This window comes from Seriola lalandi, unplaced genomic scaffold, assembly GCF_002814215.2.
Source record: "Seriola lalandi dorsalis isolate HSWRI2012SDOR001 ecotype SW California unplaced genomic scaffold, Sedor1 jcf7180002054922, whole genome shotgun sequence".
Lineage (NCBI taxonomy): Eukaryota > Metazoa > Chordata > Actinopteri > Carangiformes > Carangidae > Seriola > Seriola lalandi.
The window spans coordinates 105,918-120,795 of record NW_019525474.1 but is presented as its reverse complement, the minus strand read 5'-3'; the positions used below and the strand labels follow the sequence as shown (position 1 = coordinate 120,795).

At 47.6% G+C, this 14,878-nt stretch overlaps 3 protein-coding genes across 8 annotated transcripts in view; 2 read left to right on the top strand and 1 right to left on the bottom strand.

The window, feature by feature from the left end:
* Positions 1-1,950, bottom strand: part of LOC147817664 (uncharacterized) — a 5,461-nt gene extending 3,511 nt beyond the window's left edge. Inside the window, exons 1-3 of one of the 3 annotated variants that reach the window (XM_087169931.1) lie at positions 1,828-1,865; positions 631-795; positions 222-315 (exon numbers count right to left, since the gene is read on the bottom strand). In XM_087169931.1, the coding sequence (XP_087026057.1) occupies positions 222-315; positions 631-636 (100 nt within the window). In that variant the 5' untranslated portion in view covers positions 637-795; positions 1,828-1,865. The other 2 variants (XM_087169930.1, XM_087169932.1) reach the window with 2 other exon arrangements.
* Positions 1,951-1,988: 38 nt separating this feature from the next.
* LOC111673605 (uncharacterized) lies at positions 1,989-9,392 on the top strand. 2 transcript variants are annotated; one of them, XM_087169927.1, is made up of 8 exons: positions 1,989-2,073; positions 2,193-2,350; positions 3,241-3,742; positions 3,829-4,365; positions 5,072-5,471; positions 5,684-5,785; positions 6,301-6,375; positions 6,463-7,326. In XM_087169927.1, exons 3-8 carry the CDS (start codon positions 3,293-3,295, stop codon positions 7,320-7,322), a joined length of 2,424 nt encoding a protein of 807 aa, XP_087026053.1. In that variant the 5' UTR covers positions 1,989-2,073; positions 2,193-2,350; positions 3,241-3,292; the 3' UTR covers positions 7,323-7,326. The 2 variants fall into 2 exon arrangements, with proteins under 2 accessions (XP_087026053.1, XP_023287191.1); XM_023431423.2 differs by having other exon boundaries at positions 2,058-2,350; positions 6,463-9,392.
* A 2,273-nt stretch (positions 9,393-11,665) lies between these two features.
* The window catches only part of atp1b2a (ATPase Na+/K+ transporting subunit beta 2a), an 8,200-nt gene continuing 4,987 nt past the window's right edge, over positions 11,666-14,878 (top strand). For all 3 annotated transcript variants that reach the window (XM_023431421.2, XM_087169928.1, XM_087169929.1), the window contains exon 1: positions 11,666-11,797. In XM_023431421.2, the coding sequence (XP_023287189.1) occupies positions 11,692-11,797 (106 nt within the window). In that variant the 5' untranslated portion in view covers positions 11,666-11,691. The remainder of the gene's footprint in view (positions 11,798-14,878) is intronic.

The window sequence follows — 14,878 nt, the reverse complement described above, 5'->3', positions numbered from 1 at the left end:
AGTATTTAGTCTGTAGTCTGAGGCCTGTAGTCTGAGGCCTGTAGTATTTAGTCTGTAGTCTGAGGCCTGTAGTATTTAGTCTGTTGTCTGAGGTCTGTAGTCTGAGGCCTTTAGTCTGAGGCCTGTAGTATTTAGTATTTAGTCTGTAGTCTGTAGTATTTAGTATGTACTCTGTAGTCTTGTAATCTGAGATGGATCTGACCTGCTGGTTTATACCTTACCTTGTGAACATGTTGGACATCTGGTGGGGTTCTGCAGAAGTACTGCACTGCAGGGTTCAAAGGTCATCTTCAGGAGCAGACATGTGATGCTCACCTGGAATCAAACAGACTCATTCAGTTAAAGGTGTCCCTGAAAGAGACCAGCTAAATCCAGCTCTCAAAACCAGTACAGAAACTTAAAAACCACTACAGAAACTCAAAACCACTACAGAAACTTAAAAACCACTACAGAAACTCAAAACCACTACAGAAACTCAAAACCACTACAGAAACTCAAAACCACTACAGACTGATCCAAGTGCTCAGATCTGATCTGCAGCTTTAAATCTCTAAGTCAACCCTGATCGTGTCGTCATCACTCTCTGTTTGTTTCTGTCTCCTAGAAACAAACACTGTGATGACTGCTCACCTGCATACCTGGAGCGGCCCCACCTCCTCAGGCATGACTGTCTGTACTAAAACACCAGGACACGTGCTGCGTTCAGGTGTCTTTCACCACTCGTTCAGGCACAGTTCACAGACCACATCAGGACCAAGTTTACACCAAAGACCACTGAGACCTGTCAGACCTGGACTAGATGATCACATGAAGGATTTTAGGTTTAAAAACTTTATTAATTTGTAAAATCTGAGAATACAACACAACCACAGACCAGCAGGAGACTCAGACCAGCAGAGAGACTCAGACCAGAGACTGAGACCAGCAGAGACACTCAGACCAGCAGAGAGACTCAGACCAGCAGAGAGACTGATACCAGCAGAGAGACTCAGACCAGCAGAGAGACTGAGACCAGCAGAGAGACTGAGACCAGCAGAGAGACTCAGACCAGCAGAGAGACTGAGACCAGCAGAGAGACTGAGACCAGCAGAGAGACTCAGACCAGCAGAGAGACTGAGACCAGAGACTGAGACCAGCAGAGAGACTCAGACCAGAGACTGAGACCAGAGACTGAGACCAGCAGAGAGACTCAGACCAGCAGAGAGACTCAGACCAGAGACTGAGACCAGCAGCAGACTCAGACCAGCAGGAGACTCAGACCAGCAGAGAGACTCAGACCAGAGACTGAGACCAGCAGGAGACTCAGACCAGCAGAGAGACTCAGACCAGCAGAGAGACTCAGACCAGCAGAGAGACTCAGACCAGCAGGAGACTCAGACCAGCAGAGAGACTCAGACCAGCAGAGAGACTCAGACCAGAGACTGAGACCAGCAGGAGACTCAGACCAGCAGGAGACTCAGACCAGCAGAGAGACTCAGACCAGCAGGAGACTCAGACCAGCAGGAGACTCAGACCAGCAGAGAGACTCAGACCAGCACGAGACTCAGACCAGCAGGAGACTCAGACCAGCAGAGAGACTCAGACCAGAGACTGAGACCAGCAGGAGACTCAGACCAGCAGAGAGACTCAGACCAGAGACTGAGACCAGCAGGAGACTCAGGCTGGCTGCACAACATCACACACAGCAGCAGTTTCTTGTCTCCTGTTAAACCTTGACATGTCCAACCCTCTACCTTCAGTTCTGTGCAGTAGAAGTAGAACAAGTAGAATATGGCAGTAGACTCTGTGATGTCACAGTAACAGCAGCTGTTACCTGTCTACACTCACCTGTAATCCGTCCATAGTGTCCTCGCGCTCACACCGATCACACTGACACTGGGAGACCACAGAGGTTTTTATTCATCAGGAGGAGGGGCATTAGGGGGGAGGAGACCGGGAGCACCCTCCTCTCCTCCCCCCTTGACGTAGGGGCTCAGCACCGCCGACTGCCGGTGACGTCGGTCCAGGTGACGTCAGGACCCTCTGTGATCCGGTTCATACTCAGGACTCGGGAGGGGAGACATGGAACAACAAGTGTGTGATCAGAGACACAGTCTGAGCTCTAGGCAGTTGTGGGTAAATCTGGGGAAAACTACAATTAAATAATAATAACAATAAGGATGGTAATAATAATAGTATTTTACCTGTCGTAGAAACTCTTCCTTCAGGTCTTGAGCAGCAGCGTCCAGAGTGTAGTGCCTCTCCGGGGCGGCAGGTGGCGGTAACCACCTCGGTCCGCTGGTACCGAGCCAAACGAGAGGGGAGCAGCAGAGTGGCGGTTCGCAGGGTGAGGACTGTCTCAGCTCCAGAAGTGAGTTCTGTCTCCGTGGCTTCGCCAACAGCTCTAATGTTTCTGTTACGTTTGACTGCACGCGGTGTAATGTAGCTACACGTTAGCTCCTGAAATGCTAACAGCAGCGCTGCTGCGGTAAGCATCTCCCCCGCTAGCCGTTAGCATGTACTCTGACAGTCAATAGGCTTCCATTATCGGACACGCCCTGCTCTGACGGCGTCCTGTCCGTTCTCTGACCTCCACAAACACTCTGACCATTGTTATCAACGAGGTGACATACCCAGCTATTAGTGTCAGTCAGTCTAAACATTCGTGGACATACAGGAACCCGATCCTGGTGTCAGTAACCTGGACCGGTTCTAGTCCCACCGCTGAGTGGCGGGGTGAGGAGCTCGCCCCATACTCCATTCAGAAAACAGCAAACCGTTACATCCTGTCCATGTGTAATGTTTCATGCAGTTTAACAACGAGCCAGGCTGATGTCATCAAACAGGTCCACGCTGCTTACTGTAGTCCACCGACCATTGTGCGTTTAGTGAGCAGAGACGGTGGGAATCTCACATGAGACTAAGTATTTAAAGTTTAAAGAACTGTTGATAAATTTGGTTCATGCCGAATTGAAAACTAACAACTACTTGTTTATGAAACATTCTGTGTGAGTTTGATTGAGTATGGTGTTTGTGCAGAGAAATGCAGAAGTCTTAAACTGCCAGGTATTTGTATGGAGTCAGTCAATGATGTCACAGTCTGATTGATTAACTAATCAATAATGTTTAAAGGAAATCCTCTTTCCTGAGGTTCAGTCAGGACAGTCCGGGTTTAAATCTAAACGGGTTAAAACATGTCTCTCCTGAAATCATCACACCTGCCGGACCAGGCTGAAGTTCACCTGTCTGTTTGATCATCAGGTCTCCTGTCACTGTAGTGACTGTTACCGTGGAGGACTGAGCTCACGTTGCCATGGCGAACAAGACTGAGGTCCACTTGTCAGACCATACCTCCTCTCTGGAGGAAGAGGTAACAAAGCCCGCTGGCCGCAGACCCCGCCGCCGAGCCACTGCAACCATAGGGAGGCGGGGTCAGAGAGGAAAGAGGCGGGGTCCTGCAGACAAGAGGCGGGGTCCTGGTGAGAAGAGGCGCGGTCAGAAGGAGAAGAGGAGGGCTCCGGAGGAGAAGAAGGAGGGTGTAACAGTGAAGAGGATGTGGAGCGGTGGGAAGCGGCGGTGGGATAAGAAACACTACTGTGTGTTCTGTCGCCGTCCGCAGGTGAAGATCGCTCGGCATCTGCTGAGGAAACACGCCGACCAACAGGAAGTGATGGCTGCCAGCACACTTCCAACGGGCTCCAAACAACGGCACCTGCTGCTCGAGCACCTGCGCTGCAGGGGCAACTACCTACACAACATCGAGGTTTGTTTACTTAGGATGGTGTGTTTGTTTACCTGTCTGTCTGTTCATTTACCTGTCTCCCTGACAACTGTCTGTCTGTCCCTCAGGTGATCAGGCAGGGCAGTGGTGAGATCGTCCCGTGTCGTCAGCCCTCAGAAGAAGTCGATGTTAGGAACTACCTGCCTTGCCCACTCTGCCTCGGCTTCTTCCTTCGCTCGGACCTCTGGAAACATCAGGCGTCCTGTCGTAAGAAGCTGGCCTCTGACCCGTCCACAGACTCTGCGTCCACAGCAGAGACGACCTCTGAGCCCATGAAGGACTCAACCTCTGTCTCTGCAGGAAAGTCGGTCCGTGACCGAGCAAACAACAGGACATCCAAGTCCATGGAGGACACACTGGCTGACCCCTCAGAGGACACAGTCACAACAGGCCAGACTGGGACCTCTGAGACCAGGTCCAAACGGCCCATGACCTCTGACCCCAGTGGGGATCAGAATGTGACCTCTGACCCCGGAGCGGACCGGCCAAGGAAGCGCTGCAGGGTCCAGGCTGCGGCGTCCCGCCTCCTGCCAATTTCCAGTGGAGCATCTGAGAGCTGCAGCGAAGTCCTACACCGCATGAACCAGGACCACATCTCACATCAGGTCTGTCCACCTCTCTGTCTTTCTATCCACGGTTTCCACAGAGTCTTTAAAAGTCTAGAAAAGTCTCATATTTAAAAATCTGAATTTTAGGCCTTGAAAAGTCTTGAAAACTTTAAGGGGAGGGGGGCAAAAGTTTTGACGGCACCAAATTTTCTGATGGCACAGTGTATATTGGTTGTGTTGTAGTTCTTTCAATGGTCCACAAACACCACGCTGTGTTAAAACTACCAACCAGGAGCGTCATGTGGCGTAGTGGTCTAAGCAGGCCTCACTGCAGTTGGCCCCCGGTTCGAGTCCTTGCTGCATGTCATCCCCCCTCTCTCTGCCTCCACATTTCCTGTCTCTCTACTTGTGAATGTTTTTTTTCCGCAATGTCTCTCCCTCACTCACACACACAGTGTAGTTGATGGGCTTAAATAGTTGAGCGGTTGTGGCCTTGTTATATATATTATATATATGTTGTGTTAATCCCTTTTTCTCTCACACAGTTGTGAATGTGAATAAATTCATTTAGGTTGCAACTAATTCAAGGAATTTTCTTTTATATCCTTTCTACTTTTTTACCAGTTTGGACTTGAAATCAGTTTTAATATATTATATTTTCATTCATAAAGGTCTTAAAAGGTCTTAAATTTAACTTGTTGAAACATGCAGAAACCCTGCTACCTGTCTCTGTGTTAACCCTGCTCTTCCTCACTCTGTCCAGGTCAAATCTGATTGGCTGATCTGTAAATATGGAAACAAGTTGATGGGGAACCAAGATGGCAGCCAGAAGAGGTACGATTACATCAGCCAGAAACTGAGGGAGCTTGGAAGGTTCCTCCTGGCTGCTAAATCTCTGGACTCTGATGTTCAGACCCTGCAGGACGTTCTGGCTCCGGGCCGCCTCAGCCTGGCGCTGGCTGCTGCCAGAAAGGCGTCAGGGTACCGGTGGAGCCGCCCTCCACTGGCCGTGAAGACGACACTGAAGACGGTTTGTGAGATTGCCATCGGAGAGAGTCTGCAGGATGGAGACTGGGAGGCTGCAGCCAAAACCACAGACTTCTACCACATGCTGGGACGAGAGTGGGACAACCTGGGGCTGGTGAACCCTGACCCTGACACAGGTAAGACCTGGGTCAACCCTCAGGACTGTGTGGTTAAAAATTATTTAGCTGAACTTGTCATGAGAGCCAGAGGACGGACCAGGGTCTGATCCCTCCAGTGACTCTGGTCTCTGACTGGGTGCAGGTTTTACAACCGTTCATCAGGAAGGAGAACTTCATGACAGATTCATATGCTGCACATGATCAATCCACACAACTTGTTTTTCCTGTAGTCGACCCAGAAGGAGAAGCCAAGCTGAAGAAACGACCGGTCCAGTCAAGGAACGAGAAGAAGCATGTCGAGCCAGGTCCAGAACCTGACCCAAGACCACAGGGTGAGTCTTGACCGAGACCTCTGAACAGAAACTCCCAACTCTGACTGTTTTTTACATCAAAAAGCTGCCAAACCACTGGTTTTACCAGATGTCACCTTTCTCACTCCACACCTCATTTGTTTACAACATCTGGGTGCCAGCGTGGTGAGAGGAGGGGCTGCAGCTCCAGCCAGAGGCAGGCGGCTGCGTATCTTAGAAGCAACACTTAACTGTGGTTGTACATGAATAAAATATTACCAGTAAGTTTAACCAAATCATATTTCTGGTGCAGAAGAGGACAGTTCTTAAATCAGTACCCCTGAGGTCCAACATTGATCCTTGACTAGTCATCATGAAGCTGATTCTGAAGCCCAAATCTGACCACAGATTATACACCTGATTTTAACCATTAAGTTTGATCCCCTAAGTCTTAAAACCCTTATGTGTTTCAGGCATCCCTGCACAGTATGTAATAACTGTAGCGGTCCAGTAGATGGTGCTGTTTGACCTTCTTCTGTGTCTTTACCTGTTTGTAGTTCCGTCAAAGACCAGTAACAGACCCGTCACCTCCTTGATTCCACCAGAGTCCAGACTGCCGACTCCTATCACAGGTGGGTCCTGGAGTCATAAAGAAATTACTCAAATATGTTCAGGTCAGAGATCTGCAATGTCGTATCATCCTTCTGTCGGTCTTTCAGTCCCCGTGGCTCCCAGGAAGGTCCGGCGTCGCCCGTGGTCGTCTGCAGAGAAGGAGGCGGTCTGGAGACAGTTGGGAGTCCATGTGCTTGTCCAATCAGTACCGGGGAAGGAGGTGTGTCAGCGCTGCCTGGACCTGGAGCCTGTCCTCAGAGGGCGACACTGGAAAGACATCAAGAATCAGGTCCACAACCAAATCCAGAGCCAAAAGAAGCAGCAATTCCATGCCCAGATGGACGTTCAAGAGAACCATGAACACCAGAACCAGGAACATGTAGACCAAAGCCAGAGGAAGCAGCTGCAGCAATACCAGGCCCAAATGGACCAACAGGGCAAGGACCACACGCAGAACCAGAAGAAACATCAGTATCATGCCCAGATGGATCATCATGACCAGGACAACATCCAGAACCAGAAGAAACAGCAGTACCATACCCAGTTGGACCATCAGGACCACATTCAAATTCACAAAAAGCAATTGTGTCATGCTAGACTAGACCACCAGGACCATATTCAGGTCCACAAGAAGCATCTGTACCAAATGGACCAGCAGACCCAGGGACTGCAGACTGCACTGGATCAGGACACGTCTTTACTGACGGGTACACCTTATGAACCTGATGGGCCTCATCGACCCCCGGGACACTCACTTGTGGAGCGGGACCCCATTATCAGTCCATATCCACTTCCCCATAGGGCCCCGGGGCCTCACATGGACCAGTTGCTGTCCAGAACAGAGTGGACTGACGAGTCTCTGGCTCAGAACTACCCGGTCAGCAGGCAGCTGGCCAGGAACCTGCTCCAGGATGCGCCTTCAGGAGGACCACCTCCCAATCCACACACTGGACATGTCCACTTCTGATGGACCGCAAGCGCCCCGAGTACTAATGACTCCATTAGATAAGGAAACAGAGACAGACCTGTCCCTGAACCTCCATCACAGGAGCCCCACAACCCCTAACTGTGGGTGTAGTGTTAATTTCACTTGTAAGTAGAAATGTCCTGATCTGAGTTCTGTAGTACTGCGTTTCTAATGAGTCCAGTCCGGTCCTGAGTGTGGCTCCTTTAATGGATCCCACTGTGTTAAAACTACAGAAACCCTCACCCCCTCTGCTCTGATTGTAACGCGGTGTCACAGACTGTTGCTTCTTTTACCTCATAAACAACAAAGTGATTGACCACTGGAGACAATTGTCTCTTTAACCGGTCAGAGCTTACGTCAGGAGGGAGGAGGAAAGATTCACAAAGTTCACAGTGTTTGGTTCATGGTTTTGGGGCATTGTCAGTTTCAACAGAATCAAGTCTTAACATTCAACTCTTAATTAAAGAACAGGTTTTCTAATCAGTGCAAACTAATGCTAAGTCCACATCGCTACATTTTTATTTTAAAACAGCGTTTTCAAACGAAAACAATCTCTGTCCAGACGAACACACCTGAAAACACACACATACCTGACCATTCACATACATTTCATTGTCTAGATAGCTGCTAGCAAAGACAACAAGGTCAGTAACACAGTCATTCATTATCATGTTGTATTCATCACTGGTAGTCCAGGCTGATGAGAGCCAATCAGGAGAGACCGTGGGTGTGACATCATCGTTTACAAAAGTCTCAGTTTCTGTCCGTCCAGGCTACAACGCAATCCCAAAGTTTTCAAAATAAAACACATCCCAAGAGTTTTCAAAATAAAATAGCAGCATTTCCAGAAGCCTTTTTTCAGGGCTCAAAAACTCTGCAGTTGTGTGGACGGGAGGAAGAAATGTGAGTTTTAAAACGAAACCGTAGTAGTTTGGAACCAAAGAATAAAAACGCAGCACAAACCAAACACACAGCTGCAGATCTTTGGCTATAAACACCCACAATGCTTCACTTCTTGACGTTGTCCAGTCTTAATCTGCATGAAGAGGCTGTTTAATGCTGCAGACACACTGAGTGATGTCTTCTTCAGTGGTCCATCATATTAGGAGCATCACTGTCAGCACTGTGCCTCTCACAGGTGACTAAATCTGGACTGCTCTGGTACAGCAGGCCGACACCATGCTGACAGACTCTGTTTTTTCTGCACGTCTCACTATTTTCAAATGATCAAAATGACTGATACACGCCCCAAACCGAACGAGTGAGTCTTTTACTTGAACCTTTGCACCTCTAGTCAGTGGTGGACAAACGTGAGAAGCTGATGCTGAATGTTTTCTATGTAGACCTCTCATCATCATCATCATCATCATCATCAGAGCAGAGAGCAGCAGGAACAGATCAGGCCCCGCTGAGAGACCAGAGAGAAATGCTGCTGAGGTGACTGGACGCAGTAGAACATGTTAAAGAAATGACGTGGTTATGATCGGCTTCAATGTAGTTGATACGTCTCATTAAAATACAGGATCTGCTTGGGACCTTTCTACATGTCAAAGAGAATCTACCTTCCTCTTTTCCTCCTGTCCTCTGTCCCAGCTGAACCACTCTCTCCCCACAGAGAAAATTAAATCTTCTGTCCCTGTGTCTCCTGACAGTTTCATCTTTTCAGTGATGAATACCTGGAAAGTTTCGTTTTAGAAGACACAGTGGAGAACAAGGCAGAACGTAGACCTTAAAGGTTCTGGAAGGTGTCTCCTTTTTGAGTAACATTTTATATCTTTACATGACAGATTTGTCCTTTAATGGTTCTGCATCTCACCCAGACACCATTCAGTGTTATTGTTGTCATGGTAAAGGCTGACATCAACCTGCTGCTTTACCTCTGTGTTTTCTTCTGCCTGTCCCTGTCAATGGGTCTGTGGACTCTGGACGGGTTCTACAGCCTCTGGTCAGGTGTGGTGGTTCGTATCTTTCACCAGTAGGTGGCAGAGTTCTCATGGATCAGGTTACAACACACAGTTCAGTCCAGGATAACTAATGGTCTCTACAGGAGCATAAAACCATTTTACAGTATTCAGTCTACGTTCTTTCTTTCTAATGACCTTCCCATCATGCATCACAGTTCAGGCGTTCCCACATCACTTGGTTCTTAGTAACCCTAACCTGACTCAGGACCTGAGTCAGGTTGCGTCCACATTTTATCCAGGCTAATCAGCTCTGGTCAGGTCCAGCTGTACTGCAGGTCCACATGGTCTTTATCTGCTCTGAATCCGCTGGTGAGTCATCGTCATGGAGGAAAATGTCCAGTTAGGCTCACCAGTCTGATTATCCTCAGTTCTGTTTACCTGGATCAGGTCTATCACAGAAGAGGGTTCGTCATACTTCTGGTGTAGTGTCGACTCTGTTAGGCTGTGTCCGCACTACTATGTTTTTGTTTTAAAATGCACGTCTTTTGCTATGTTTTCTCCTCCCGTCCACATCACTCCAGAGTTTTGGAAACCCTGCTGACCCTGTTTTAGTTTAGGTATGTATGTGTTTTCAGGTGTGTTAGGACTGACTCTGGGCTGGAAGGAGGTCGTTTTCTTTTGAAAAAAAGTAGTGTGGACATACCCTTAATCGCCACAGTGTCTGAGAACGTGTGAAGACCATGAGAAGGTGAGGTTGATTGGAGCTGACTGTGACACAGTAAAAAAACATCAGTCAAAGACTCCGTGGTTCAGTCCAGCAGGATTAGACCTATTTACTCATTCAATCAGATGACAGTAAAAAACAAACGTAGGTCTACTGTACATCAACAAAACCGGATTATATTCTGATGGTACTGTCTGAAAACGTTTTAACAGATGTCTGATATTTAATATTAATTCTCTGCAGATACCACACTGCATTTGCTCTCTGTGCTCCTATTGGTCAGCATCGAGGAACACTGAGCTGACACTGGACCGACTCTGGGATGACGCTGGGCTGACTCTGGGCTGATACTGAGCTGACACTGGACTGACTCTGGGATGATACTGGACTGACTCTGGGCTGATACTGGGATGACGCTGGGCTGACTCTGGGCTGATATATTGGGGTGACTCTGGGCTGACACTGGACTGATTCTGGGCTGATACTGGGATGACTCTGGGCTGGTATATTGGGCTGACTGGGTGGATACTGGCCAGATACAGGGCTGACTCTGGGCTGATACTGAGCTGACTCTGGGCTGATACTGAGCTGACTCTGGGCTGATACTGAGCTGACTCTGGGCTGATACTGGGATGACTCTGGGCTGATACTGAGCTGATACTGGGATGACGCTGGACTGATACTGGGCTGACTCTGGGTGGACACTGGGCTGACTCTGGACTGATACTGGGCTGATACTGGGATGACTCTGGCCTGATACTGGGCTGACTCTGGCCTGATACTGGGCTGACTCTGGACTGATACTGGGCTGACTCTGGGTGGACACTGGGCTGACTCTGGACTGATACTGGGCTGATTCTGGGCTGATACTGGGTGGACACTGGGCTGACTCTGGACTGATACTGGGCTGACTCTGGGTGGACACTGGGCTGACTCTGGACTGGACACTGGGCTGACTCTGGACTGATACTGGGCTGACTCTGGGTGGACACTGGGATGACTCTGGCCTGATACTGGGCTGACTCTGGACTGATACTGGGCTGACTCTGGGTGGACACTGGGCTGACTCTGGGTGGACACTGGGATGACTCTGGCCTGATACTGGGCTGACTCTGGACTGATACTGGGCTGACTCTGGGCTGATACTGGGCTGATACTGGGCTGACTCTGGGCTGACTCTGGGCTGATACTGGGCTGACTCTGGGTGGACACTGGGCTGACTCTGGGCTGACTCTGGCCTGATACTGGGCTGACTCTGGGCTGATACTGCGATGACGCTGGGTCCGACCCTGGTCTTGAAGGGCTCCTCAGGCTCCAGGATCCTCTGTAGGTCGTCACAGACTGTTCCTCAGACTGGATCACAGCAGTAATGATCCTCCTCCTGATCCTCCTCTCCTCCATCTTCTTCACACAAACACACACAGACTGCAGGGGGCAGGGTCTGTGCTGATGGAGCTGCTCAGTGATTGGCGGAAAGAGGTGTGACGTCAGACGGTGTTGGGTGAGGAGGAGTTGTACCGCATTGACACGGTCTTCTCTCTCTCTCTCTCTCTCTCTCAACCTCTCCCCGTCTCATCTCATCGATCATCATCGATCCGTCGTATCAATACTCAGGAGCTAATCGTTTTTGAATTGGGTACTTGAGCGGCGGCGACAGGAAGCTCGTGTCGTCATAGCGGGGACATCACGCGCCGTCTGAGCGGACAGACAGACCTCCATCTTCATCCTCACCCTCACCATCATGTCCGGCACCAAGGAGGAGGACCGCAAAGGCTCCAGCGAGTGGCGGGAATTCTTCTGGAATCCGCGAACTCATGAGCTGTTGGGCCGAACCGCCTCCAGCTGGGGTGAGTCCCGTTCACTCTCTCTCTCTCTCTCTCTCTCTCTCTCTCTCTCTCTCTCTCTCTCTCTCTCTCTCTCTCTCTCTCTCTCTCAGTCCGCCAGGCACTGTGAATGTCTCTTTACCACCGACTCAGATTAAATCATCTTTATTGACATAATGTTACTGTGTTTTCTAAAGGTCTCTCGACCTAAACCTCTCTCTCGGTGTCAGAGCTGCTTAGTCGATTAATCCGTTATTGATCAGCTGAGAATTGATCAGGTTACCAGCAATATGAATAATTCATCTCATCGATTACTGGAGGAAATAATCAGTAATAAAACCAGTGGTTAGCTGCAGCTCTGCTCAGTCTCGACCTGAATCTTCAGATTGAAGGATCTTTATTGACACTGAGGTTCGTTTACACAGTTAATCTCTGTCAATTTATTATTGGTGTTACATCAAAGGCAAATATAAATTATTGATCATTTAAATAGAACAAGGAAACTATTGTATTAAAACATAAAACACATATGAAGATATAAGGTTGATTAGATTAGATCGATTATTGTAAATGTCTCTGAACAATTATACTAATATAATTATAACATTGAAATATATTTCATACATTCTTTAATTGTTTTTCATTTCATAGTAAAGTTGGTGTTTAATTCCATTTTGTATTGTAATAATGATCATTGTGATTTTATTTTAATCCTGGATCAACGTGTAAAGCTCTTTGTAACTGTTTAGTTTTATTATCGTTATTGTTATTGATATTGTTATAAAAGAGCGTATACATAGGGAACATCAAGAATAGAGATGATATGAACTGTAACTCTCTCTTCTTTTTGTAAATGTCTATCTACTACTGACACTCTCTCTCTCTGTGTCAGTGATGCTCGCTCGTCCTCTGTCAGCCATGTCCTGTCTGAAGGTCACTCTCTCTCTCTCTCTCTCTATTTATAATCTGTCTCTCTCTTAAAGGAGGCAGAATGAATTATACAGAAAATAGGACGTGTGTGTGTGTGTGTGTACTGTACATGTGTGTATATTGCAGTTATACATGTCTCCAGTATCATGGTCACATCTTTAAAGAAAAACTGCACTGAATTATTGTTTATCTCTTGATGATGATGATAATGATATTGTTGGTGATGAAGATAATGATGATGATGAAGAAGATGATGATAATGATGCAGGTGATTTTTTACCACAGTCTTGATTTCTCTGTTGAAAACTATCCTGCTTGTGTTTGTCACTTACAAACATAAAACCATCTAAAACACAAATATGATGATGTCAGAGGAAGAAAAACAGGAATGACACATATTTCTCCGTGGTGACAGTAAACACAACATGTGGAGGCACCAATAACCCTGCTGCATTAACCACGATAAACAACAGGTTGTCAGCACAGTAACTGCTGCTAGATGCAGAACCATTTGAATCATGTGGATTTCATGGATTTTACCTTCTTTACTGTCAGATTTTCAGACTCAGTTTTTGGGATTTTTTCCTCAGCCAGAGGCATCATGTTTTCAGGTCGTCCATCCGTGAGTCCGTCAAAGGAACTGGTTAGATTTTGGTGATCAAAGGTTACCTAGGCAGATGTTCTAGTGTAACTTTGAACATTGATGTGAGTCAGCAGCAGTCCAGTGCTGCCTCCATGTTTAAATTGTGATGACGTCACCTCTGTTAACAGGGAGGGTGTGGGCGGAGCTTTAGGGCCAAACAGAGCATAGTGTGCTGGAGGGAGACATGAGGGAGATGAGGTGTCCTAGAACCAGAGTGGACCGATCACCACAACACAGCCACATCCATCTCTCCCTCGATCGCGCTGATGTTTTACTCTTCTAACATTGAGCCCAGCGTCCCAGTTCTCCCAGTTCTCCCAGTCCATCACTGGTGTAGGTGATGTGTCACAGACATTAGAATTCTCTGATGGAGTTCCTCAGGGAAGAGTTCTGGGTCCTGTTCTGTTCTTCTTCATACCTGCTGCCTCTGGAAACGTCAGGCTTCACTATACGCAGATGATACAGGACTGTTCCTCTGTTTCCTCACACAGCCCCAGTTCTGTAAATGCTCTGATTACCTGCCTCACCTGTAAAAACGTTCGTCACTCGTCTTGTAGTTTGTGTTCACTGATGAAAATGTTATTCTTTAGTTTTAGTCGATCTTTTTTTTAATATTTTTTTTAAAGTTTTTTAATTAATATTTTTGTTTTAAAATGTAAAAGCTGATTATTATCTTTCAGTTGTTCTGTTCAGAGAGCTGCAGAGACACCTGACACACACCTGTACACACACCTATATACACAGCTGACACACCTCTGTACACACACCTGTGTACACCTGCCCACACACCTGCCCACACACCTGCCCACACACCTGCACACACACCTGCACACACACCTGCACACACACCTGTACATACACCTACACACACCTGTACATATACCTACACACATCTGTACATACACCTACACACACCTGTGCAGACCTGACAGACACCTGTTACCTGTGCAGACAGGCAGTCTGTAGAACATCACACTGATATAAAACCATCCTAACTGATCTGAAGTCTGCTCAGGCTTTACATAACTGTGATGTCATGTTTCCCATCATGCACCATGGCAGTAGATGTTTGGCCTTGATGGAGACTGAAGGACACACACACTCCTGTGAACACACTCTTACACACTGATGCGCACACACAATGAACCAAGTTGAGTGTGTGTTAATCTGGATTAAACAGACAGACGAGGTTGATTGGACTGTAATCTCCACACACACACACACACACACACACACACACTAGTCATAATTGACTGGTGAGGGCTGTTGTTGACATCATCTTAAAGGAACAGTACAGCATTTTAGTAGATCAGATGAATCTCAATGTATCCAGTGTAACACACTCAGCTCAGAGTCAGCAATACTACACATTGATGTTGATGTGTTCACTTACCCTGGGAAAAAACACCTCTGTTAACCTAACCTAATGTATAAGTCAGAGCATGAGGGCTTTTTTGTTCCAAGTTTCACCTCTCAGGCAACATACAGGCTGTTCTATGTAAGTGATAGAGGCCCAATTCTAGTGCCCCCCC